This window comes from Cololabis saira, chromosome 5 (genome assembly GCF_033807715.1).
Source record: "Cololabis saira isolate AMF1-May2022 chromosome 5, fColSai1.1, whole genome shotgun sequence".
NCBI classification, from domain to species: domain Eukaryota; kingdom Metazoa; phylum Chordata; class Actinopteri; order Beloniformes; family Belonidae; genus Cololabis; species Cololabis saira.
In genome coordinates this window covers 40,594,980-40,622,135 of record NC_084591.1, presented here as the reverse complement: position 1 = coordinate 40,622,135, position 27,156 = coordinate 40,594,980, and the positions used below count along the sequence as shown (strand labels likewise).

General features: G+C 40.5%; 2 protein-coding genes across 12 annotated transcripts in view; one reads left to right on the top strand and one right to left on the bottom strand.

The window, feature by feature from the left end:
• The window catches only part of LOC133444346 (membrane-associated guanylate kinase, WW and PDZ domain-containing protein 2-like), a 116,863-nt gene extending 96,491 nt beyond the window's left edge, over window positions 1–20,372 (top strand). Inside the window, exons 12-24 of one of the 11 annotated variants that reach the window (XM_061722074.1) lie at window positions 5,575–5,606; window positions 6,914–7,103; window positions 8,576–8,667; window positions 9,033–9,225; window positions 9,396–9,635; window positions 11,141–11,332; window positions 11,760–12,075; window positions 13,234–13,296; window positions 13,649–13,868; window positions 13,992–14,135; window positions 15,366–15,504; window positions 15,901–15,989; window positions 16,534–16,717. In XM_061722074.1, the coding sequence (XP_061578058.1) occupies window positions 5,575–5,606; window positions 6,914–7,103; window positions 8,576–8,667; window positions 9,033–9,225; window positions 9,396–9,635; window positions 11,141–11,332; window positions 11,760–12,075; window positions 13,234–13,296; window positions 13,649–13,868; window positions 13,992–14,135; window positions 15,366–15,504; window positions 15,901–15,989; window positions 16,534–16,590 (1,967 nt within the window). In that variant the 3' untranslated portion in view covers window positions 16,591–16,717. Of the gene's footprint in view, window positions 1–5,574; window positions 5,607–6,913; window positions 7,104–8,575; window positions 8,692–9,032; window positions 9,226–9,395; window positions 9,636–11,140; window positions 11,333–11,759; window positions 12,076–13,233; window positions 13,297–13,648; window positions 13,869–13,991; window positions 14,136–15,365; window positions 15,505–15,878; window positions 15,990–16,533 lie in introns of all 11 variants that reach the window. The other 10 variants (XM_061722071.1, XM_061722073.1, XM_061722065.1 and 7 more) reach the window with 10 other exon arrangements.
• ergic2 (ERGIC and golgi 2) lies at window positions 19,649–26,760 on the bottom strand. Its single transcript, XM_061722085.1, has 13 exons — window positions 26,369–26,760; window positions 24,758–24,866; window positions 24,624–24,670; window positions 23,741–23,808; window positions 23,610–23,650; window positions 23,168–23,269; window positions 22,983–23,075; window positions 22,246–22,301; window positions 22,033–22,131; window positions 21,621–21,718; window positions 21,372–21,534; window positions 20,643–20,722; window positions 19,649–20,540 (listed from the first exon to the last, which is right to left on the bottom strand). Exons 1-13 carry the CDS (start codon window positions 26,472–26,474, stop codon window positions 20,475–20,477), a joined length of 1,128 nt encoding a protein of 375 aa, XP_061578069.1. The 5' UTR covers window positions 26,475–26,760; the 3' UTR covers window positions 19,649–20,474.
• Window positions 26,761–27,156: the final 396 nt, after the last annotated feature.

The following is a 27,156-nucleotide window of genomic DNA, read 5'->3' as shown; positions in this document are numbered from 1 at the left end:
GGAGTCAAGCAGAGTTGATGGTGAGAGCTTGGAGCAAAATGGCTTTTGATGAGGGCTCATTTTGAGAACTGCGTTTGAACATATTCAAAACAGCATTTAAATTCAATGTCTCTAGATAACATTTTATTTTCATTGTTCGTTGTGCAAAGCTGGGGAAATTATTATACTGTGATGCCTTTTAACAATTCAGATGCATTTCGTAGTACAAATACTTCGATGTGTTGATCAAGAAACTTGAATGACTTCTTGGAAAAATGTTATTATTACAGGTAACAAACAGTCAAAAAGTCTTGGTGTTTTCCAAATGCAGTTTTATCGGCAGCATTCATAAATCTACTCCTGAAAGAGAGGCTGTGTTTAACCATACTGGGCATCAGATGTAAAATGAATTGTTGAGTTGGGATGAGGGATGGCTACTGATCAAATCTGATGTGTGTTTCTGTCGGGGTCTGTGTGGCTTGCTAACAATAACCTAATCCTCGACTTTAAATATGATGTTATTATATTATTTAGGACTTCTCCTATCCCACAACACCTGTCACATGCTGATTGTAACAAGCTCTGTACTGTCATCAGATGCTCCTTGCCATCTTTAGTATATTCTGCACATGCTCAAAATGACAATTGGGATGATTTGAGTTATGGGAAGGTTGACTGACATCATTTTATAGTGGGGAGGTTTGACTTTTTCTGTCTCTTGCTAAATTGGACACCTGTGAAGAAATTAAATTGCACAGTGTTAGCTTTATTTGTTTGACTTATTCACTTGGACCAATTCTCTAAAAGGTGTTCTGGTCAGAGGTGAAAATTTGACTTGATAATTTCCCCTGGCTGCTTATACCACTGAGCCCTTGGCCACCTGACAAACACACATACACTTAACAACACAATGATTAAATGCACACCGCTGCCCAACCTTATGGATGAAAGTTAATTGCTCTCAAGTCATTAAAAGAGGCCAAATTTACAAACTAATGTGTTGCTTTTAGTGTGCCTTGTAGCCACCCTGCATGTTCACTGTTGTCGTTCAGATTTGGGTTTCTCAGGAGTCAACTTCCAGGAGATCATTTAGATCGTTTCTGAGATTTAATTTAAAGATGAGTTATAGACCTGCTCTTGTTTGCATCACCCTTTAGTGGATTGTATCTAATTACGGAATCATTATAGAAACCGGAGAAGTCATATAGTCCATTAGCTCTTAGCGATTCTGATTGTTGAAACTACCTGATTAGTGCTGTGTGGTTTGCTGATTTTTACAGCAGTTTTCATATCTCTAGCTGATAGTATGCAGATGTATGACAAACCTCTTCACTGCCAAGCGAACTGAATTTGTACCTTGTGTTCAGTTACGCCCAGTAACTTGTTTGCATTAGAGCTAATTGATGTTCTGCACACTGGTCCAGGGCACTTATTTAATTCAGCTGGAGCAGAGAATATAGCAGTGTGTGCAGCTGTGTGTGCAGATGTATATATTAGAGGCTTAGGCCTTATGTTATGCCATTTGAGCATGTTTTAACCATCCAGAGCCACCGTCTGCCCCCTGGTGGTTAGCCAAAGACACACTCACACAGACACTGCATTTAAAATGGATACTGAAATGTAATAAACAAATTAGATTGCCCTGCACTTGGTAATCACTCATAGTCCCTTGTACATGTACAGATATATGTTTGAATAAAGGCACATGGAGCTTGAAACTGATTTTCTTTCAAATGCTGAGCTGAATGACAGATTGCTCCTTTCCCACAATGATGCCATCTCTTCCTTCAGCCACAACAGTTTCTGTCAAACAACACAAGACACCAGTCCCACAGGGGCTATCATCCTGACACACCAGGAGTTTCACTGGATCCGTTTCTTTCTCCTCTCTGCAAGATGAGAAAAAGAACAAGGTCCCTTCAGATTGATTCACATGCTTAAAATGTCAAGAATGTTTACACATGTTTGAGAACTAGGAGTTATGTTGAGAGTAGGAATGGGCGATATTTTACCGTTCACGATAAACCGTCAAAAAAATTCCTCACGATAAGAATTCGTCATCTCGCGGTAAAAACGATAAATTCCCGTTGATGACGTTTTTGTGTAAAACTGATTTTTGGAAGGAAGGAAGGAAGGAAGGAAGGAAGGAAGGAAGGAAGGAAGGAAGGAAGGAAGGAAGGAAGGAAGGAAGGAAGGAAGGAAGGAAGGAAGGAGAGAGCAGGAGGAAAGAAGGAAGGAAAGGAAAAAAGAAGGTAGGAAGGAAGGAAGGAAGGAAGGAGGAAGGAAGGAAGGAAGGGAGGAAAGAAGGAAGGAAGGAAGGAAGGAAGGAAGGAAGGAAGGAAGGAAGGAAGGAAGGAAGGAAGGAAGGAGAGAGCAGGAGGAAAGAAGGAAGGAAAGGAAAAAAGAAGGTAGGAAGGAAGGAAGGAAGGAAGGAGGAAGGAAGGAAGGGAGGGAGGGAGGAAGGAAGGAAGGAAGGAAGGAAGGAAGGAAGGAAGGAAGGAAGGAAGGAAGGAAGGAAGGAAGGAAGGAAGGAAGGAAGGAGAGAGCAGGAGGAAAGAAGGAAGGAAAGGAAAAAAGAAGGTAGGAAGGAAGGAAGGAAGGAAGGAGGAAGGAAGGAAGGAAGGGAGGAAAGAAGGAAGGAAGGAAGGAAGGAAGGAAGGAAGGAAGGAAGGAAGGAAGGAAGGAAGGAAGGAAGGAAGGAAGGAGAGAGCAGGAGGAAAGAAGGAAGGAAAGGAAAAAAGAAGGTAGGAAGGAAGGAAGGAAGGAAGGAGGAAGGAAGGAAGGGAGGGAGGAAGGAAGGAAGGAAGGAAGGAAGGAAGGAAGGAAGGAAGGAAGGAAGGAAGGAAGGAAGGAAGGAAGGAAGGAAGGAAGGAAGGAAGGAAGGAAGGAAAGAAGAAGAAAGGAAGGAAGGAAGGAAAGGGGAGAAGGAAGGGAGAAAACAAGGAAAGAAGGAAGGAAGGGAGAAAAGAGGATGGGAAGAAAGAAGGAGAGAGCAGGAGGAAAGAAGGAAGGAAGGGAAGAAAGAAAGAAAGAAAGAAAGAAAGAAAGAAAGAAAGAAAGAAAGAAAGAAAGAAAGAAAGAAAGAAAGAAAGAAAGAAAGAAAGAAAGAAAGATAAATTCCCGTTGATGAGGTTTTTGTGTAACAAACATGGTGGATCTGAGAGCTAGATAGATTTATAGTTACAAAGATGGAGTTGAATTGGTATTTTTTTAATCGTTATTTTTTATCGTTATCGGGATAAATGCCAGAAATTATTGTGATCAATTTTTTAGTCCATACCGCCCATACCTAGTTGAGAGTATCACTGATTCAAATAAATGTAAGTTGACTTCATGACTTCAGATGTGTGACTGACGGCGTTATTGCAGCCTGTAACAGACACATGGTGCTAGAGTCCTGCTGCATGTGTGACTGTGTGTCTGCATGTTTCAGTCTGACTCTCTCACCGTAGTGTGGGCACTCTGCCAGGGTTCTGCTGAGCTCTGGTCGTGTTCACAGGTCCGTCCCTTGACGTCCCAGTTTGAGGCAGAGCCAGCCATAGACGAGAGACATTTTACAGCGCCAATGAGGATGCAGATCAAGACTGTGAAGTAGTGGGTGTTGAGCCACACAAACCAATCAGCCGAATCTGAGAGCCGTCCAGATCTCAGCGGGCTAGTCTGTGAGGCCGGCCCGCCAGACGGCCTGACCACTGAGTTGAGAGAGGCCACATGAAGACTCTCTAGAAGTCATTCATTTGCAATTCATCACACATCTGAAACATATGCTGGTGAATTACATTAGCATTTAAATTAAGCTGACATGCATCTCTGGGTATGACGGTTCTCTTTAATATAGACAATTACCTTTAGCTTATTCTCTTTTCTTTCAGTGAGCCATTAAGGGAAGTTTTCTGAGAGTGATTTATTAGAAATCCTTAAGGCTTCCCTAAAGGCCTGTATTCCCAGCAGAATGTGGTTATTACTCCCAGACTCCCACAGAGCCCTCCCTCTGCTGCTGCCACCGTGATGAATCATTTCAGCACCATGGATAGTGCTCTTTAAGCCCTTATTGATACCTATGGCGTTCTTATGCAGCAATGCTTTTGTCTCTATTTTCTTCATCTTCTTCCTTTTTCCAGATCTGGCAGGTACAGATGACATTTGTTTTCCAATTGGAAAAGTGTTATTGGGTAGGAAAGATGTTTTGGAAGAGGTCTGGGTATGAAATGTACTAAAATAAAACTTAACATGGACATCAACTCTCTTTTCACCTACTGATTCTCTGCCACTCTGCTCAGTTGCTAAGCACTCTGGCCTTCATTGCACCCATCTGAACAGCAAATGCATGTAGTTGGGAGAGTAATTCCATAACAATATTCCTCCCAGTACTTTTTGAAATTTCACAGGAAACCTCGTAAACTGAATAAATATTAAATATGCTAGAATTCCCGAAAGATTTTTTTACAAGCACCCACGTCTGTTGAAGAATTCATTGAAGACCTTGTGGGACCTTGTGTGTGTTTATGTGCTTCTCTCTACGTGTGTAGAGGCTCAAACTTAATCTTTAAATGAATGTAATAAATAAATGGATGTTTTTTGGGGTCTTAGCAGCCCAGATGTACTGGAATGAAGAGTCACAGGGGAGTTGTTTGGTTGAGGCCGCTGTTCAGATTTAACGCTCCCTGGTTTCTTCATGCAAAAACCTACAGCGAAGAGTGTGTGTTTGTGTCTTTCTTAGCTGCACTTGCCTACTGCTAATGATGTAATTATGTTGTAAACAGATGCAACAACCAAAACCTTTTGGGAAGAGTTACATAAAGTCAAAGCAGAAGAAAATATTATCAGGAACCTGAGAACTTTGAACACTTGTTGAGTAAAGATGATTTGGGTTTTTTATCTCAATAGTAAACTTTGTAGATACGTGCGTGTGCGTGTGTGCGTGTGTGTGCGTGCGTGTGTGTGTGTGTGTGTGTGTGTGTGTGTGTGTGTGTGTGTGTGTGTGTGTGTGTGTGTGTGTGTGTGTGTGTGTGTGTGTGTGTGTGTGTGTTTTGTTTTGTTTTTTATTTTGGATCCCCATTAGCGGACGCAAAAGGCCAACTAGTCTTCCTGGGGTCCATGAAAATTAAAATACATTCATATAAAAGCACAATTATACATATATACACTTCCTATAGTACTTTACATTTTAAATGTATGAATACAAAACTTAATACATAAATAATTACAATTACATCACTCCATTAACCCCCCCACAACCCCACCCACATCATTACACCAGCAACATCACTGTAGTGGTGACCGTGGTAACCATCACAACCTGCAACTACATTGAGCTGTATTTTCCACACAATAAATCACAAAATGTATATCAAACATATATATTAACCATTGTTTATGTCTGTACCCAAAAATAACCTTTTTAGTTGCTTTTTGAAACTGTCTCTGCTTGTTGCTTTAGTTATGGTAAATGGCAACCTGTTCCACTGTGAGATGGCCCTGTACATACAAGTTCTTTTCATTGCATTTGATCTCGGTAATGGAATAGAAACATGACCCCAGCTAACTGTGTGTGATAACTCTGTGATAACTATGTTTTTCCTTTTTCCTCTTTAGGCCATATTTCTCCATGGAAAGCTTCAAAACAGGTACAATAACCAAAACAAGTGTGTCATCACTGGGCATTAGAGCCTCATTGGTCATTCATGGTGTGTTACCCTGAAAGAAATGTTGCATGACATCAGATTTCATATTCCCACTGCTGTAGGAAAGCTCTTCGGATTGAACCTGCACCTGTGGCTTTTTGTACAGTCAAGTCTCTTTCTTGTCAAAGACAGAAGCAATGGATGTCACATCATTTAAGTTTAGAGACTGAATATTGATTTGAAAACATGTTCACATCTGCTGTTGGCCAGAGCTGTTTTTTAGTGTGTAATATATACAGTATACTTAATAAGTACAAGATTTTTCATTTCATTTTCATTTATTTATTTATTCAAACAGGTTAAAACAAAAACAAAATAATCAGAATGAATAAAATGTATAAACCGAAAAATAAAAAACAAAGAACAACAAAGAAAACCATAAGCAAAACAAAGCAAATTAAAGAGACAAATCTATATGTAAATAAATATTTCCTGTTTGAAAGGGTGTAGGATGAAGTTTCAAAAAACTTTTCTAGTCCTACCCCTTCTAATGTTCTATTTTTACCGTTTCTTTATTTCACACAACTTCAAAAGAAAAGCATAAAAGAAAAGAAAAAGTGGTTCAGCTGAGCAAGCAACTTTGGTCATTGGCTGTCAGTTCATGTGTCCATTTCCATTTTGTATCCATTAAGAGTAGTGTTTTTAAAGATTTGTTTAAACTTACTTAGTGATTTGCATGATTTCATTTCATCTTTACAGTTATTCCACAATTTGACTCCCTTCACTGATACACAATGGGTTTTGATGTTTGTTCGTACATGTTGTTTTTTAAAATTACATATTCCCGTGAGATTGTGTTTATTTTCTTTTATTTGAAACAACTTCTGGATGTCTTGTGGCAACTGATGATGATTTGCTTTATGCATGATTTGTAAAGTTTTGAAGTCGACCAGATCCTTAAATTTGAGTGTTCTCAGTTTGATGAAGAGTGGGTTTGTTGATTCTCTAAAGGCCGCATTATTTACAATTCTTATTGCTCTTTTTTGAAGTTTGAATATTGTATCCGTGTTTGTTTTTATATGTGTTTTATATGTAAGATTAAAACATTTGCTGGGAGTGCAATAGATCTTTTAGTTTCTGCAGTTACATGATTGTGTCTAAGACGGAGAAGTTCAGCAACTGCTGCCTCCTTACGAGTAAAAGTTATGCAGAGTGATAGGTCCATGTGAAATAGTTAAGGCAGAATGTGGGCTGTAAACCTACATGACAGAAAACAAACTGCTCATCTGCTGTTGGTGCTTTTCTTCCAGCTAACGGAGCAGTGGGACCCGCATGGCAGCCCCCAGGCAAACCTGTCCGGCCCCGTCTTGGCTGGCACGCCCTTCCCAAACCAGCCCCAACACCGCACGTCTGTGCCCGACTCCACTGAAGGCTTTGACCTCAACAGACCGGACCCTTACGACCTTTATGAGAAGTCCAGAGCTATTTACGAGAGCAGACGTGAGTCAAATTGATTTTCAGTTGTATTATTTGTATAGCAAGTAGGGATGGGCGGTATGGACTAAAAAATGTATCACGATCATTTCTGGCATTTATCCCGATAACGATAAAAATGACGATAAAAAAAATACCAATTCAACTCCACCTTTGTAACTATAAATCTATCACCAGTCTTTGGAGCCCCAGAAAGCCCCAGAAACACTGCTCTAAAAGAATACTGAATGCTACTAAACTACACCAATTAAATTGAATTAATAAAAAACAATTAAATGAGTTGCACCTGTACTGCAAAACTGGAATGACTCAGATCCGCCATGTTTGTTACACAAAAACCTCATCTATCTATCTATCTATCTATCTATCTATCTATCTATCTATCTATCTATCTATCTATCTATCTATCTATCTATCTATCTATCTATCTATCTATCTATCTATCTATCTATCTATCTATCTATCTATCTATCTATCTATCTATCTATCTATCTATCTAATCTATCAAATCTATCTTGCTCATTTCTTTCTTTCTTTCTTTCTGGCTCATATTTCATTTCATTTTATTCTTTATTTCATTCAAAAAACAAAACAATTTAATACAAACACAAATACAAATGTTCCTAACTTATGAATGAAAAGGGAGCAGAAAGAAGAAGAATCTTATCTGATCTGCCCCTTTCACAAATAACATAAATTAATAATAATAAAAAAAAAACAACTAAGTGAATAAAAACAACTTAAATTAAATTAAAATAACATTAAATAAAATGACCACCGCCTACGGGTATGTCAATCAAACCCAACATTTTTCGTTATATTTCCTTAACATACAGGTTTTAATTGTTCTTTTGAATGTAATGTTTGATTTGGATTCTTTGTTTTCTTTGTTCAGATTGTTCCATAAATTGATTCCTTTCACAGAAACACAACGCTCCATCAATTTTGTCCTGCATCTTGGTTTTATAAAAATATCTGTTCCTTTTAAGTTATACTTTCTTTTCTGAATGATGATTGGTAAAGTTTTTTTATGAGCTTTAAACATAATTTGCAGAATACTATGGTCTACTAGTTCATGAAATTTCAACAAATTTCATGAAATTTCAACAAATTATCTTTATATATCTCTTTCCTTCCTTCCTTCCTTCCTTCCTTCCTTCCTTCCTTCCTTCCTTCCTTCCTTCCTTCCTTCCTTCCTTCCTTCCTTCCTTCCTTCCTTCCTTCCTTCCTTCCTTCCTTCCTTCCTTCCTTCCTTCCTTCCTTCACGTATGTTGTGCGTGGATTTAACGCAGAACGATAAATCCGGCTTTACACAAAAACGTCATCAACAGGAATTTATCATTTTTACCGCGATATGACAAATTCTTACCGTGGGGAATTTTTTTGACGGTTTATCGTGAACGGTAAAATATCTCCCATTCCTAATAGCAAGAAAAAAACCAAACAGTTCCTGTTTATGTGGTGTGTGTGTGTTCCAGGTCCAGAGTATGAAGAGGTTGAGGTGCACCTACTGAGGGAGAAGACAGGGTTCGGCTTTCGCATCCTGGGGGGAGACGAGGCCGTGCAGGCTGTGAGTCCGGACGCCCGTGACAAGGCTCGTATGGGACGGGCTGGACCACACATATTTAACCTCATACTCACCAGCCTCATCTGACCTGCACTTACCCACGTCTCACACGGTTCGGCCAACGTACCATTCAGACACATGCCGACTTACACACAAGCACCATGACCCTCTACCCGCTCTGTACCTCCCATACTGAAGTAACGCCTTGCTAACACGTCCTCATTGTAAAACAGCATGCAAACTGTGAGACAGATCAGTGTCACGAAGGTTACCGTGTCTCAAAAAAAAGGTTGTTGTGGAATTGCGCTGTCTTTGATTCGTCACGTTCATCTCCATGTACGCTGCTAATATCGATTGTCTTTTAACAGATTGTTATTGGCGCTATAATAGAGAACACTCCCGCTGAGCGTGACGGAAGGCTTCGACCTGGGGATGAGCTCATTTCTGTGGATAAAAATGTGGTTGCTGGAAAACCGCACAAATACGTAATAGACTTGATGCACGCCGCTGCTCGCAACGGTCAAGTCAGCCTGACTGTAAGAAGGAGAGTGCTGATGCCTGGTGAGGACATGTTCCATGTCGGTTTTTAGTTGTTTTCATCTTTAGCAATGTAGCTCTACATTTTTGTGTGTCTTTTTTTCTTTTTCTCTTTAGGCGGTTTCAGCTTAAATCACAACAAACACTGTGATTAGGTCAGTCATGTTTTACACACCATTTTATTTCTCCTTTAGGCGAGCCTTGCCCAGTGAACGGACGCAGCCCGGGATCAGTGTCGACGCAGCACAGCTCTCCGCGGAGTGATGCTGCCTCGGGTTCAGGCCCTGCAGCCGCCGCTGTCCCCGTCGTCACATCGCCCGCAGAGGGATCTGCTCTGCAAACCAGCGATGTGGTCATTCACCGCAAGGAGAACGAGGGCTTCGGTTTTGTGATCATCAGCTCTCTGAATCGGCCAGAGAACACCACAGTCATCAGTGAGTTGAACCTTCATTTTTATCCATATAGAGCTCCAAAGGCTGCTCCTAAACACAATTTATGATTTTAAGCCCTGTGACCACTCTTCCTAAGAGCACTGTTTGCAAAATGTGAAATTTGATTCATCAGAACAATTACTGTATTCTGATTTTATTCATATTTCTATTCTATTAAATACTATTCTGTTTAAAAACGTTGTGTGCCTAAAGTCATGTAAATGAGTCAAGGCAATAATATTGGGATGTATACTGTTTACTAGATCTACTTTTCCCAAAGGAATGCAGGAGCCTTGACTCATTTAAAGGCTCCTGCATTGTTTTGGGAAAAGTAGATCTAGTAAACAGTATACATCCCAATATTATTGGTTTAGGATGTGATGCTGTTAGGGGTGGGTATTGGGAAGGACCTCACGATACGATACGCATCACGATACTTGAGCCACGATACGATACACATTGCGATATCCCGATTATGCGATATCCCAATTATTATATTCTACATAGTTCACCGAAAAATTTAAAAATGCATTACACATGTTAAAATCCAAGTTGTATGTACATCAGATGATAGTGATGGATCTTAAAATCCGAGTTGCACGTTCATCAGATTATAGTGACAATTCATGGGACAAACTGAGTCAAAACAATGTTTTATTATAACTATACAAGCTAAAGTTACAACTTATTTGTATATGTTTTTCATATTATTTACATCATATGAAATTAACATTAAATTTAGTATGAGGTTGCTTTAATTATGTGGCAAATGATAATAAACACAAGAAAGATGGGTACTAAAACCTAGGACAGGCACAGTGATCAGTCAGTATAGATATAAATCCATAAATAAATGAACCTCTGTCCATTATTTTTCATTTTTTAAGGACAGGCAATTGTGTTATATAAAAAATAAATTATAAAATGAAATAAAACGTGAAATAAAACCTGAGCTCAGTGCAGGGCCCTCCCAGGGTTGGTAGAGAGTGGCAATGCCCAGGACTGTCACTTAGGTAGGAGCACTGGGTGATATAATGGGAAAAAGATCGGGGATAAAAAATATAAAAAATAAATAAATAAAAAAAAATCGATATTCAAATTTTTAATATCGATATTGAATCGGCTGGAAAAGTATTGCGATATATTGCCATATCGATATTTTTGCCCACCCCTAGATGCTGTATGTTTAACCATCTCTCTATTGAAGCTGGATTTTTTTAATGTCTTAAATAAAGCTTAAACGGAAACTAAAATGTGATTGTTTACATGTTATTGTTATAGATCTGTGATAAAGACTGAAAAACAAACATATATTTGCAGCTTTAAATGATATGACCACTAAAGCCACCCAACTGTTCGCTATCACGATACTTAAAATAGTGTCAGCTTGGTTAAACAGTCATGACCTTTGAGGCTCCTGATAAAATCAAATGTTAAATGTGACTGTGTGGTTTTGACATCGTCATCTCAAAATCCCTGATGACAGTCCTGTTGTCGTCTGTCTCCAGCTGTGCCCCATAAAATTGGACGCATCATTGAAGGAAGCCCCGCGGACAGATGTGGGAAGCTGAAGGTGGGCGACCGGATCCTGGCTGTAAACGGACAGTCCATCATCAGCATGCCACACGCAGATATTGTCAAGCTTATTAAAGACGCCGGACTAACAGTCACACTGCACATCATACCAGAGGAGGGTAAGGGTATGTGTGAGAGATTAAAGCAAAAGTTGCATCATTAGTCATTTATTTTTTTGTCCTCCAACTTAATCAGCCTTATTTGCCTTATTTGACTATATTATCCTCAATTTCGCCAAAGAGAGCCTTACATGCAAAAACTATTAAGATTACTGATCTTAAAAGGCAGAACTAGAACCATGTAAATAGTTATCTAAACAAGAGGAAGGTTTTACAGGAGAGATATGATGTTCTCAAATAGATTTTGGTCATGAAGACGGTCTAACAGAGGTTACAAAGTTTCTTCAACAAAAGCAGCACATGATTCAGGAGCTTCGGAGATCAGCACGGCAGTCTTGAACATCAATAACATGTTTAATTTTTCAGTATCTTTCATTTACTTTCCTCTAGAGCTACTCAGGCGTAGTCATATCTCACCTCCCGTTGATCGCAGGTTCCCATTCTGGACCCAGCTCAGAGAAGCAGAGCCCCATGACCCAGAAACACAGCCCTCAGACCCAGCCCAGCTCTGTAGCCCAGCCAAACCAAGGAGTCACCCAGTCAGGCCAAATGGCTCCTCAGCCAGGCCAAACGGCCACTCAGCCAGGTCAAGCACCTGCCCAACCTGGCCAGACACCAGTTCAGACAAACCAAACAGTGACTGCTCCTGCTGCAGCAGCAGCCGCCCAGCCTGCACCGGCCGGCACCCAGCAGAGCCCGGTCGCGCAGCCGTCTGGACTCCCACCACAGCTCTACCTCCACGACGGCAGGTGAGTCGTTGCTAAGAGGGCATGTTGTTGTTTGCTGATATTTTTTAGTGTGTTTTGGTGACTATATACATAAAGGGGTGGAAAGTCTAGGGCAGGGGTCGGCAACCCGCCGCTCTAGAGCCGCATGCGGTTCTTTAGCGTCGGCCTAGTGGCTCCTGGAGCTTTTTCAAAAATGTTTAACCTTTTTTTTCCTTTTTTTAATTTTTTTTTTCTTTGTTTATTCTTTTTTATTCTTTTTTTCCTTTTTTTCTTCCTTTTTCTTTTCCTTTTTAATCTCGACATTTCAACTTTTTTCTCGACATTTCAACATTTATCTCGAAATTTGGACTTTTTTCTCGACATTTCGACTTTTTTCTCGAAATTTGGACTTTTTTCTCGAAATTTTGACTTTTTTCTCAACATTTCAACTTTTTTCTCGAAATTTTGACTTTTTTCTCGAAATTTTGACTTTTTTCTCGACTTTTTTCTCGAGATTGTACTTCAACATTCATCTCGACATTTTGACTTTTTTCTCGAAATTTTGACTTTTTTCTCGACATTTTGACTTTTTTCTCGAAATTTTGACTTTTTTCTCGACATTTCGACTTTTTTCTCGAGATTGTACTTCAACAAGTCAAAATGTCATCTCGACATTTTGACTTTTTTTCTCGAAATTTTGACTTTTTTCTCGAAATTTTGACTTTTTTCTCAAATTTTGTCTTTTTCCTCGTCATTTCAACTTTTTTCTCGACATTTCGACTTTTTCCCCGACATTTCGACTTTTTCCTCGACATTTCGACTTTTTCCTCGACATTTCGACTTTTTTCTCGACATTTTGCCTTTCGCCATTTGCCTGCATTATAAGACTTATACAAGACTTTTCATTTTTTGCGGCTCCAGGCATTTTTGGTCCAATATGGCTCTTTCAACATTTTGGGTTGCCGATCCCTGGTCTAGGCGGAAAAAAGCGCAGGGATTTCCACAGGTGGCAGATGGTTTACTGGGTGGGTGTGGCTTCTTCTCATGGTTTTGGCTGTTAGTTCACAAGAAAACCTGTGAGTGCAGACAGTTTTATTCCCAGTCAGATCTCAGTGCCAGGCTGGACTTATTACATAACACCACTTAGTGCCTACAGTGTCAGTGAATAATTTACCGAACGGTATCTCTTTTATAATTCAGGAGCCCGGTTATCAGACCCTGTTCCGTGTCAAACTATGAAAGTGTGAGTTCATGCTTTGATAGGTATGTACTGTAAGTCTCATTTCAAGACACTTAGAAATACTACCCCACAGCTGTTGATTTATACCTGTTTGCCAAGTGGGTACTGGATAAAAATATCAGACCTCAAGCTGATATTTCCATCTTCTCTGTGGTGATTTTTTTCAAATGCATGCCTACATTCATTCAATAGTGTGCCCCACACCATCTGCTAAACTCAAATATGTTAATCTCCACTTCCTGTAAAATAACAAATATATATATGTGATTGTTTTCAGACAGTCTCCCCCATCCTTTATTATTCTTAAAAACCGTGCCTGCTCCATCATGGCGTAAGCTTCGAGTCTCATTTTGTTGGCTTTTTCCCTCCTTTCAGGTCAGAGGTTAAAGCAAGACAGGATGTCAAACCTGACTTCCGCCATCCTCCTTTCACCGACTATAGGCAACCTCCTGTGGATTATCGCCACCCACCAGTGACTGATTACCGCCAACCCCCGACGCTGGACTACCGACACCCTCCTGGCTTGCTGGACTTCAGACAGCACCCCGCCGCCGCACAGTTTCCTCTGGGCATCCCTGCTGACTTCCGACCACAGGTAGCGCTGGAAATATCTGCTGTTTTTCAGCATCCTTTGTTTTTTCATGCAAACTTGTAACACATTGCGGGTAAAATAAATCATCAATTTTAGTTAATGTGAGACTTCTTTTTCAATCTGCAGGACTATGATTACTTCACTGTGGAACTGGAGAAGAGTACAAAGGGGTTTGGATTCAGTATCCGTGGGGGTAGAGAGTATAGCATGGACCTTTTTGTGCTGCGTCTTGCGGAGGACGGTCCCGCCATACGAAATGGAAGGATGAGGGTGAGACAGGGACCTAAACAAAACCGTGACAAAATGGAAAACGTGCTCAGACCTTATCATCACTTTGGGTTTTAAAAGACTTGCTGATTTTTGTTGAAGAAAATTCAGAAAAGTATGATTAACCCTGTCTCACAGTTGGAAGTGTTCCTCTTTTCATGTCTTCCTGGCTGTTACAGCATGCGCTCTGAGTTTAAACATAGTTTACACCATGTGGTGTAGGCGTGAATGCACACGCTTTGGTACATTTGACGGCAAACGTGTATTTATCCATCTGCTTAGGTACGCATGTATGCAGTACTCGAGTTGTAAAAAAAAATCAGGGGGGATGGTGGATTTTTCTTATATGGGGACAGATAATTTGTGCTGATTACAAATAATATAATATATTACAAATATTAGCAGTGACCAAAACAGCTGCAGAAATACTGCAGGAATGACATAGCAGCAGTTAAATGCAGCCTTCTGTAAGCTTTAAATATCCACTGGGCTTACATCAAATACATCAAAACACAACAATAAAAAACAGTTTTCTGAACTTATCAATATGACTCTGTCCTTCACAGGATAAGTAAAATGGATCACTGCAAAAACTCAAAATCTTAACAAGAAAATGTGTCTTATTTCTAGTTAAAATGTCTCATTTTAGTAAAAAAATCTCATTACACTTAAAACAAGACTCATCACTGGAAAAAACAACAATTTTCTCCGGTTTCAAGTAGATTTTCACTTAAAATAAGTAGAAAAATCTGCACGTGGAACAAGATTTTATTGCTTATAATGAGAAGATACATCTTGTCCCATTGGTATTTCAAGTGAAAATGTACTTGAAAAAGGTGAAAATTGTCAAATAAGTTATTTTTCTGGATTTATTTTTCTGGTGATGACTCTAAATGTTGAAATAGCAGTAATACAACATTCATTGATGAAATGACATAAGGGATGGAAAGGGGGGATGATTTTGACCGTTTTTATTTCAGGGGGGATGCCATCCCCCCTCATCCCCCCTCAACTCGAGTACTGCATGTATGCTTGTGAACTTAATGACTCAGAGTAATCCTCATCCCTAACGCTTGTCTAGGTGTAGTTGAACAAGACACTTAAATGGTACTTATTCCCGTGTTGCTGAGTAGAGATGTTCACTGGATCTAGACTGGCTGTGGAGGGAGGTTAACCTCCCCTGGATTAAGAGAGGTTGACTGAAATTGAAACTGTCTTGTGTGTGTACTCCAGGTAGGGGATCAGATCATAGAGATTAATGGAGACAGCACTCGAGACATGACTCACGCCCGCGCCATTGAACTCATCAAGGCGGGAGGCAGGAGAGTCAGGCTGCTGCTGAAGAGAGGCTCAGGACAGGTGCCAGAATATGGTGGGTTTCCCCCCGGCATGAATGGAAGTGCATACATGTGTCTTTATTTCCCTGCTCTATCCCCCTTTTTAGTCTGTGAGCTAACCTCTTTCTCGCCACAGATTTACTGTTTGTCATTCAGCATTACCGTATTGTAACCGGGCTGACTCGCACCCCCCCACAAATTATCATTATTTTACTCAGGAAACATATTAACATACATCAGTATCCTTCTGCAGTTACCTCTTTACCTTTCTAATATGTGGCTTAATATCAAGCTTGTCTTTATGTGATCAATTATTTTGATTTAACAGTAGCTTTTAATGCAGTAACATTCTGCTCTATAGCTTTCGTGTATTATAACCCTTCTGCTTTAAGTCTAATGATTGGTATAGGCTTTTACTTGCCTTCCCTCAGGAATGGTACCTTCCAACCTCTCCATGTGCATGAAAGGTGACACACTAAGCTCCCCCTATTTCTTCCTAATGGGCCACTCTAAAGACACGGTTTGTGAAAAATTGCATGTCTCTCTTCTCTCCATTTTGATTAATCTGTGTGGTCTGTAAGTGTGCTCTCTGCATGCCTTTATTTGTGTGTGTGTGTGTGTGTGTGCGTGTGTGTGCGTGCGTGTATGCGTGTGTGAGAGAGAGAGAAAGAGAGAGAAAGAGAGAGAGAGATGGATCATTTATGCATGGGGAAAGAGCAGCTGAGAGTGAACCTTTGCATTTTGGGGATGTAATCAGAAGGCGTATGGTTTGAAGAGACTCTCGAGAAAAGGAACTGGATCGTGCTTTTGATGGATGCAAAATAGTCAGTATGAAACTGCCGTGCCCAAGCTGCAACTATGAACATGTGAATTATCTTCAAGCACTGAAAACATCCTGACTGCTTATTCATATTTGCATGCAACTTTGCCTATTTTATGAAAATATGATGTTTCTCTGTTGCACTGCGATTGTGTTCTTTCCCCTTTTGCTCTCTGCATGTGCATGTTGGTTGTCCACTTCTTGCCTTTCTCTTTTTAAAAACTGTTTTCTTCCTCTTTGACAGACTGTGCAGGCCCCTGGGATTCCCTTTCTACAGCCCACTCTGCCCTGCAGGAAGTAACCCTGGAGTCTCACCTGAATCCATCGCTCTCATCCCATCCAGTGTCAGCCCCAGACTCCCCTCATCAGCACCCTCTAGAGGCCACAATGTGCATGACAGACACAGCTCCACTGGTGACAGACCACAGCTCCATTAGAGGGGCTACAGGTGGCAGGTCCACCGAGCACAAATGTATCATCAGAGGTCAGGGAACCCTTCAGGCATCGGCAGAGGTAGACTGTGGACCTGGCGAAGGGCAGCCCCGGGCTTTAAATCCCAAAGCTGGTGTTGGAAGACCCATGGAGAGAAGAGAGAGGCAGAGGGAGACTTGCTCCCCCTACTTTGAAAGGAAGAGTCTACAAACACAGACAGTAGGCTCCGTTTGGCCCTGGGTTCCATATGTCAGTGTGAATTTGAACGGAGCCTCCCTGAGCAGTGGAGATGGACATGTCAGCCTCCAGGAGAAGCTGGTGTCCAGAGGTCTGTTCTCCAGAGAAGACGGGAGGGCCGATGGCCACAGTGGGCTCTGCTGTCCCTCTAAAACAACTGAAGTTCCTCCAGCAAGGAGCACGGCCGCCTCCCCAGGGCTCTGGAGCATGCCCGGCTCCGACAAACTGCCCGGCACCCTGAGGTCCTGGACCTCCACAGTGAGCAGATAGAACGGGATCCTTCTGGTGTAGGTCGGATCACAAATGCATGGCTCCATTTTCAGCTCATCATCAGAAAAGTATTTTGTATGGCCCTCTCTGTCCTGTTTTCTTCATCTCCTTATGAACTCTTATCTCATGTTTTATTTGCTCTTACAAGATTATGATTACACCCACCACCTTAAAGAACAGAGAAACTTTCAAAAGTATAAAACCCGATGGAGATCGTCACACGTGAACAGCGATGTTCTTATCACAGATGGAGCAACAACATTTGGTTCAGAGTGGAGATGCGCACCTTTACCTGTTCAGCGGAGCAGGGCTTTTGCCCGGATACTGCAGCGTGGCCTGACATGCAACAAAAATGGAAGACGTATATATACAAGAGGTTTACTTTTGCATCCATTTCTCAGTGGAGTTGGAAGATTAAGTCTGTTGATCTGTTAAATGGAGGAAGTGACGCTGAAAACGGACTCGAGTGACAACCCGGACAACACGATATATGTTACATGCCTACCAATATGATATACTGTAAATGTAAAGATGTGAAAAATATCTTCATTTGGTAAACTCAGAAACAGACCTGTTGGTGTTTTTGAAGCAGTGTTGTAGTTAGAAAACATTGTATAAAATTAAAAGAGAGAGTGAGAGAGAGAGAGAGAAATAATCAAGGCCAGTATTTTAGAATCACTTTCAATGGCCTCGTCTATAACTACATATCAAAGACTGCGCCAGTCACCGAACCCAGAGCGCGGAGGGAGACGGTGTTTGTGTGCATGGCTATGACACACCATGTCATTAGACAGTGACTCACCAATCTTTTAAAAGGAAGAACATAGATATCTGTGGAGCAAACAGGCTGGTATTCACGTAAGACAAAAGTGATTTTTCTTTTCATCACTTTTGAATGAATGACTGAAAACAGCTGACTTAGTAAGAACTCATTTTACTCCTCTGACTTATGTACACAACCTTGATCACAACCATGCAGTCATTGTGCAGAGTTATAATCTGTGTTGTATTCATTTAACACTCAAAAGGAAAACTTCTGTCCAGTCTCCCGTTTCTATGCCTTTTACTGTGCTAAGTGTACCACATCACTGTGGGAGCGGAGAAGAGGAGGCCGATGGCTACGAGGTGGGGCGGAGTGCCTTACTCAAACTAAAGCAGAGCCGTTGCTCTTCTGAATTGTTGTGGGAACTTGGTGTTCGCCCACGTCAGAAAAACTGCTGAGTTGTAGAGCCTGTTTTTTTCCTCAGATCTTACGCCAAGCGTGATATATACCTTGATGGACTCTTCCGTAAAGCTCATCGGTGTCAGTGATTGATCTTGTCTCCAAGTGGTTTTGAAGGGGGAAAACAGTAGCCTGTAGCATCACATCCTCTGTAGAGGTGTTTATAAGACAAGGTTTTATCGCAGCGGAGCACTGTTTTTGCCTTTTAAGCTTCGTCTTGTTCGCAAGATGACGAGTTTGCATTGTTTGCAGGCAGAACCAGTGCTCACTGCACTAGAATCCAAGAGTTTAGATGACCCATGCATCACAAAAGCATTTAAACTTTTGTTTAATCACTAGACCTTGTGTGTGGCAGAGATTTGAGACATGCTGCTATTTAACAGCAGTACTCAAGATGAAACCACTCTCCATTTGGATGTCATCCACCTCTCTCAGCAAGTAGTTTTTGCTCTGTATTCCAAATGGATCACAAGAGCTCTGTAGTTGTGGAGGACCGGCGATGCATTGAGACAATTTGAATGCAGTATGACGACACATCTACACTGCACTCGTAAATTGCTGGTAATGCAAGCCAATGCACCTCTGAACTGGGACACTAGGAAGACCTTGTGCACCATCCGTCACACCAGAACTGATCTTGATCTGCAGCAGAAATGTATTTTTCTGGATGTTTCTACGCTGAAAGAGGTGCGGCTTATGTGAAAAGCCTGTTAAAATGTTGGCAAGGACCATGACGACATGCCATTAGGCTGTAGAAATGTGTCTACTGTTGACAGCAGATGTCACAGAGTATGGAAAAGCAGAGAGAAGACGTCATCCAACCCTCCGTCAAGGCCGTCCCCCTGCTTGCCGTGACTGGTTTTGTACACAGAAAACAAAAAAAACGAAGAAACTGCTCATTGGAACCTGTGAAGGATGGCACGTTCATAAATCCCCATTAAGATCAAGTATAACTGTGTAGTGTTAATTGTGTACTATCACCCTGTACAGCTGTATTCCTACAAATATGGTTTACTGTATCATTGATACTGTAGTTTCAAAGACGTGAACAACTATTTTTATGAAATGCAACAGTACTGATATATTACATTTTGCTAAAAAACAAAAAACTTGTTTACTGAAAGATATTCTGAAATACTGTCAAATAAACTCTTGACATGGTGTAAAAACTCTAGAGATTTTTAGTTAAACTGAGGACCAGAGTTCAAACGATGTAAATTTATTGATCAATGTGCAAATGTTCTGATAACAGATTCATTTTTCAATGTTTACAAGACAGAAGGCAAATATTTTCAGGTTTTATCTTCTTAAATGTGCTTTTACATGTATGATTTATAAATTGTATTATGGGGGGGGATTTGAATAGTTTGAAGAGAAAAAAAAGTAAAACCAACATTTTGGGCTCCGCAGTTCTGCACGAATGTTACAGTCAAGTGTTTAACCAAAAATATATAAATAAATCAATGCAGCCGTAGCTCAGACTATGCTAGTTTGCGCTGGACACAGAGCACCAATGTCAAGTTGAAGGCGGATTATAATTCACATATCATATACACAAGGAAGCAAATCTTGATACCCCACACCGTTTTCCTTTAAAAGACCATTCATACCCACAGAGGTTTATCATTTACTGAAACTTAAACATTTTTTACAATGAAAGTTTCTGGAGGTCTTCAAAATATGAAAGAAAGAAATATAAAAACGTGAAGATGAATTATAAAAGGCAACCTCAAGCAGGTAAACAGTCGACTGCTGTAGTTCCAACGAACCACGTTCAAGACTAATGATATTTATTTAATCATTGCAGCTTTCCAGTGACAGAAACAGATAATTAGTGGAGGTATTGATTACAACCCTTCACACGTGGATGAATAGTCACATCCCAATATTTAACCCACACAAAAAAAAAAAAAAAAAAAACAAAAAAAAACCAGGGCATATTTAAAATAAAGCAACTTGTAAACATCTTCCCAAAACTTGTGCCGTCTTTGGGTCGGGTCAGGATCGTGAGCAGCTGAGCCGTCTCATTCTTGGCTGAAATTTTCTGTAGGAAGTGTATTCTGATCGTCTGCAGGTACATTCGGAGGAGCCTACAAAGAAAAGGAGGAAAGAACCAAATCAAGAAAAACCCCAGCAACATCAAGAGAGCGTCGCATTAACGTTGTGAGTTAAAAATAAGTGTTCTTTCTCACATCCAGACGTTTGTAGATTCCCATTTGAAAACGACAGCAGATTACGTCTACCAGAAATCCCACCAAACTGTGGACCATTCCTGCAAATGACAAAAGATGAAACTTCAAAACACTGGTGTTCATGATGGGAGATTAGTAGAAGGGGAAGCAGCTCGGCTGTCACACATGCTAGCTGCTCTTTTTACGTGGTGGAAAACATTGAGTCAAAGTGGCAGCCAATGCCACTGACTATAAATAATGCATAAAGTGTGATTTTTGTCTGTTTTCGAAGAGCTTAACACATCTGATTTAAGCATCCTTTCTACCGTCACAACAATAATAACAACTCTGCAATGTAGGTATCAGATGTCTGGGATTTACTGACATCTGGCAGCAAAGTAGCAGATTACTGTACAACCAAGCTAAATACCTCTGATTTAAACCACTCCCTTTAGTTAGGAGGTTGGGAAAGTGCTTACAAAAACTGCAAAGCTCTAGTTCTACATCCTGTATTTGGTTTTACTACTTTACTTGGTTTACTACCTTCAAAACATGGCTGTGCAAATCAAGAAGAGAATAAAAAAAAAAACATTTATATATTTTAGGTCACGCAAAGATTCTTCTGTTCATGTGACTCTACACTAATAAAGTCATGAGTAATTAATATTTTCTCAAATTTCCCGCAGTGCTGCACACTGGAACATAAAGATTAATCTGTCAAAGGTTCCAAATGATGGTTGATTTATCTACCGGTGGTGGAGAAAATGCCTCCGATGATGCCGCAGAGTCGGACGAGAAACTGCCAAAGAGGCATGTGCTGCTCAGTGACTTTGACCATCAGTGAGCTGATATCGTACTTCATAAAGATCCCTGAGACTCCGTGGCTGCCGGCAGCATGGTTTATCGCTCGTTCCTGCAGGAAAAAAAAGGAAAACAAAACAATTCACCACAGAGACAAAGACAACCAGATACATTTTCAGATGCAACATTCAAACCTACCCGCTCTGTAACGGAATACTGATGTGTTTCCGCAGAGATCCCGTAGGTGTTCAGCTTGGTTGGCACAATGGTGATAAAGTACTGAAACATGTGGTTAGCTAGATAAAAGCAACAACCATCTGTTAATGCCAAAAAGTAGGAGTATTCATAAAATAATGGAATATTATGGTTTTCCACAGCGGAAACTCTGGGCACAGATAAGATTGTATGAACGTTTACAGGACCCAGCATTAACCCTCTTGGCCTTCAAACATGACAACAAATCAAAAATGATCAGTCTAAAGCAGCTGCTTTCTTCAAAAAGTTATCGGGTTTTTCAAAAACGGTGCTTACTCTGAGTTTAACTAATCAACCGTTGTGCCTGGCAGTTCCCGCTGTGGAAAACCCCTGATTTCAGCCAACAAAGACGTACAGTCAGGAGACACTTTCTCTGTGCCATCCAGAGGGCTGATCAGTCCGGGGATGGCTTCTCCAAACGACAGGTGGTCAATCCGGTGAGAGAAGTTGTACGCTGCATTACAATGAAAAGCAAACCCGTAAATATCTAACATCAGATGACTGCAGAGTGACTATGACTCCTATGTTTCGTAAGTACATGTAGGCGAATCAGAAATAATAAACTCACAGTCGTGGCTAACGAGGGCAGCCAGATGTGCGTGGCCTCTGGGATGAGGAATGGACCTGTACAACAATTAACATGTCTCAAGTCAGTCTCTGAAAAGTTAGTGCTGCATTAAAAAATGCAGACAGACTAGAGATGACAGCTCACAGAAAGAGTCTTGTAGTGGTGACCGATGGGATGCAGATGTTATAAAGTGCAGTTGAAATATAATTAAGGAGATATTTGGCCGCTACTTAAAAAAAAAAAAAAGAAAAAGCCTAGAATAAACGGTTTGCAGATTGTTAGAGTTTTTTGAATGAACGCTCACATTTGGATTACACAAAAGCTTCATATTATGAGAACATTTCAACCAATGGGACCCAGAACTTAAACGTCCTGGGCTTTTTTTTCCTCTGTGGAACTAAAGGATTATTTCAGACCGGGGTCTTTTACAATTCTACTGGCGTCAAAGGAGCACGGGAGATTTAGCAAATGTGACGCTGCAGCAAGCACAGCAGTTACACTCCAAATCAACTCCAAGTTTGGGGGGTGGGGGGATTCTTTCCCTCAGAACCCCGTTTTGTTTTTGGTTCCTGTGGCAGAAATGGAGAGGGTTTAAAGCGTAGTAATAGTAATTAACGTTATACCAAGGCTTCTCTTTCGTACGGCCCGATGTAGCGCTGATACGTATATTTATATACAGCTGCTCCAGCGAGTCTGAAGTGTCAATATAGATGTTTATAGATGTGGTGGGTACATACTTGCCAACAGTAATGTGGAAATTTCCTGCCACTTTGTTGACATACATATGTCCATGTATCCTGCAGGCACGAAGGGAGCTGGGGCTTTCTTCACTAAAGAGGGAAAGGAAATGACAAGGCTGAAGTTGTTCTGGTTTACCAGTGGGATCACACTTTCCAAAGATTATTTTAAAGGGGTTCAGTACCTTCGAGTCTGAGCAGGAGGAGCTTCTTTTATTGCAGTTTTGAAGAGCAAATCCTGCAGAGAGTGTTCAACTCTCAGACGCTCCTGGATGTGCAGAAGAGTCCTGCCAGACACGGAGGGAATACATGTGATGACAAAGGCTAAATCAAGATAAGATTAACTAGTATCAATGGATTCAATAGTTATATCTTCAAAATTGTATCTATTAAAAAGCCAGGTAAAACAACAGTGTCATTGACAGTATATTACATTTCTCTCAGCATAGTATGCAGCACTGATACTCTTTACAGCAAGTTTCATCCTAAAACACTTTGCAGCTTGTAGGAGTAAACCAACAGCCTCGTTATTGTCCGTTTTAAGTGTCACTCTGAAATACTCTTTGCATATAAAACACTTCTTCTGTAGTTTAATCTTGTTGGTATGATAGGTTTATTGAATCTTACATGTGCCACAATCTGTGCTCTGGTGGCAGTTCAAAGTTGGCCTGAAAATAGAAAATAATATAAAAAAGGTCAGACAAGACAAGACCGCAGAAGACGAAATATTATACGTCAGTATTGAAACTCCCACTCACTGGTTCATATTTTAAACCATCAGAAGCAACCATGGTCTCTGCCAGATCGAGGACATCAGCACCAATGTCTGCATTCAAACAAGCGTGACAGTTAAAAGCCTTTTCATAAAGATTAAACTCACATAAGGAACACGAGGCTCCACTTCAACCAGGAAGCCCCACCTGAAATCTACCATTTTCTCTATTGGTTTTGAGAGATTCAAATACTTTATTATCAAGTTACGGCCACTTTTACTACGGTCGGATTTAACATGGATGGTTTTCACATGGATTTAGGAGCAGTTTTAGGGGATTGAAAAAAAACTTACCAAGAAATCTTGTGTACAAATTATTTTGCTAATGATACATGATTTTTCTTTCCTAACTTTTTTAAACATCACAAAATTGTCCCTTTTTTAATTTTCAAAATACAATTTCTGTTTTAACTTTTGAAAATATGCAAAGACTTACATTTTTATTTTTCATTGTGGATGTTTACAGCCAGATTAAACAACCTGTCATTTACCTAACTGTACAGAAACCTTCAGATATTTCTGGACTTGTTTTTAAGAATCTGTAAAACTGAGATGTGTGCTCAATTAGCAGACCAGTGATATATCTGTCATGACAGGCAAAATAATACAGATTCAAGATTTCTGGGTAGCTTTAGAAAAGAAAAGAAAAATCAATCCAACTTTGAAGAAAACAGCTACAGCAAAGTCGCTGTAAATTATTTAATGCCCCCAGGGCTGCAGAATTTAAGAGTTCCCTCAAATTATTCATCCATCCTCAAAAATCAGGAACAAGATAAAAGATATTGGCTTGGCAAAGTTTTGGGGGGAAAAAAATCATGAAAGTTAAACAAACTCCAAAGAACCAGCGTGATCATTACCAGAGTACTTACACTGGCATCTCATGGCCACTGTGATGTCCACATTTATTTTGAGTTTGCTGTAAGTGAAGAAAAGCTTCAGTCAGGACGCAACAGCCTCGGGAATTAAAAGTGCAGTTAATTAAATGAACTTTTGACGTTTCTACCTGGTGAAGTCTTTGTCCACCTCGTATTCATACTTCATCCAGGTGTTTCTGTACACAAAGAACTCCAGGAAGGCCAAGATAGCCATGAGAGTGAAGGCGATCAGAGACACTGGAGAGAGATGCAGAGTGATATATTCTGATATATACAGAGTCAGGCCCCTCGTCCTGCAGAACCATACGTATGTGTGTGTGTGTACGCAGAGGTGTATAATCCAGGTGCCATAAAGTAAAAATCCAGTCCAGCAGTTGTTCCAACCAATCACTAAACCAGCTCCTCTGCAGGTAGATGGCAGGTCATTAGTGAAAACCCCTGTTCTAAATGTACTGGCTGATCCAGAAAAATTGCAGCGTTTTTACTTTATGGCACCTGGATTAAACACCTCTTGAATGTGCAATGTTTTTTTTGTTTTGTTTTTTTTTTTACAAAATCAAAAATAATTTTGAATCAATTTTAAATTAAGACCAATTTTGAAATGGGGTCAGTCTCAAAGCACCATTAGTCAAATACTTTTCTTTACATTAAGCTGATATTTGCTCATTAAAACATATACCTGTGGATCAGCCAGTACATTTAAAACAGGTGTTTTCACTAACGACCTGCCATTTACCTGCAGAGGAGCTGGTTTAGTGACCGGTTGGAACAACTGCAGGACTGGATTTTTACTTTATATGGAACCTGGATTATCCGTGTGTGTGTGTGTGTGGTACTCGAGTTGTAAAAAAAAAAAAAAAAAAAAAAAAATCAGGGGGGATGGTGGATTTTATCATATGGGGACAGATAATTTGTGCTGATTACAAATAATATAATATATTACAAATAATAGCACTGACCAAAACACCTGCAGAAATACAGTAATGACATAGCAGCAGTTAAATGCAGCCTTCTGTAAGCTTTAAATTTCCACTGGGCTTACATCAAATACATCAAAACACAACAATAAAAAACACTTTTCTGAACTTATCAATATGACTCTGTCCTTCACAGGATAAGTAAAATGGATCACTGCAAAACTCAAAATCTTAACAAGAATATTTGTCTTATTTCTAGTTAAAATGTCTCATTTTAGTAAAAAAATCTTATTACACTTAAAACAAGACTCATCACTGGAAAAACAGTTTTCACCTGTTTCAAGTAGATTTTCACTTGAAATAAGTAGAAAAATCTGCCAGTGGAACAAGATTTTTTTGCTTGTAATGAGAAGATAAATCTTGTCCCACTGGTAGATTTTCCTACTTATTTCAAGTGAAAATGTACTTGAAAAAGGTGAAAATTTTCAAATAAGTTATTTTTCTGGTGATGACTCTAAATGTTGAAATAGCAGTAAAACCACATTCATTGATGACCGTTTTTATTTCAGGGGGGGATGCCATCCCCCCTCATACTCCCTCAACTCCAGTACTGTATGTATGTGTGTATATATGTGTATGTGTGTATATATGTGTATGTGTGTGTGTGTATATATGTGTATGTGTGTATATATGTGTATGTGTATGTGTGTGTATGTGTATATATGTATGTATGTGTGTATATATGTATGTGTGTGTGTGTGTATGTGTATGTGTATGTGTGTGTGTGTGTGTGTGTGTGTGTGTGTGTGTGTAGTCCCACACCTGTCCCGCCGCTGGCTGTGGACTCCACGTAGCTGTCGGGAACTTTGGGGAAAGCGTCCAGCTCCTTCACCAGGGTGAGAGCCTTCTTCCTGGTCAGCCTCCTCATCCTGCAGCCAGCGGAGCGGCCTCTCACAGCGGGGGCTCCCTGGCCGCGGGGACATTCACCTGGGGATGTTCAACAGCTGCTGCCGGACACCGGGGCTGCACAGCCCAGCAGGCATGCACGGACACGGGTTCAAACTGGTTTACCAATCACTTCTAAAGACTGACCTTTCAGAGCAGAAATAAGTAATATAAAAACACCCGACACAGATCAGTGTTTACGGTCAACTACGAGCCAGGAAATCTAGGCTGAGAAGGAAGTTGCCGGTGAGTGTCGGAGGCGCTGCTGTCGTTTGTCCGGACAGAAACTGCTGTAATTTCATGTCAGCGCCCTCTAGCGGCGGACAGCAGTGATGGCGGGCCAGGTTCAAAACAGGAACATACAGCAGTGTTTCCCAACCCTGGTCCTCGAGGCACCCCAATCCTGCATGTTTTAGATGTTTCCCTGCTTCAGCACACCGTGATAAAAGTACGTGTGTCATCAACAGAGTTGTGCAGACCTTGGTGACAAGCTAATTAGGACCATTAATTAGAATCAGATGTGTTGGTGCAGGGAAACATCTAAAACATGCAGGATAGGGGTGCCTCGAGGACCAGGGTTGGGAAACACTGACAGGACTGTCTCAGAAAATTCGAATATTGTGATGAAGCCCTTTATTTTCTGTAATGCAAAAATGTCACCCATT

Bases quoted from the DNA above. Each gene is read 5' to 3' on its own strand.
- ergic2 (XM_061722085.1), bottom strand. From the start codon at position 26,474: ATGAGGAGGCTGACCAGGAAGAAGGCTCTCACCCTGGTGAAGGAGCTG. The intron at 22,302-22,982 runs GTATGTACCCAC...ATTGTTGTACAG, and splicing joins TTCCACATTACTGTTGGCAA to GTCCATTCCTCATCCCAGAG. The intron at 20,723-21,371 runs GTAGATAAATCA...TGTCATTTGCAG, and splicing joins AGGCATTTTCTCCACCACCG to GAATGGTCCACAGTTTGGTG.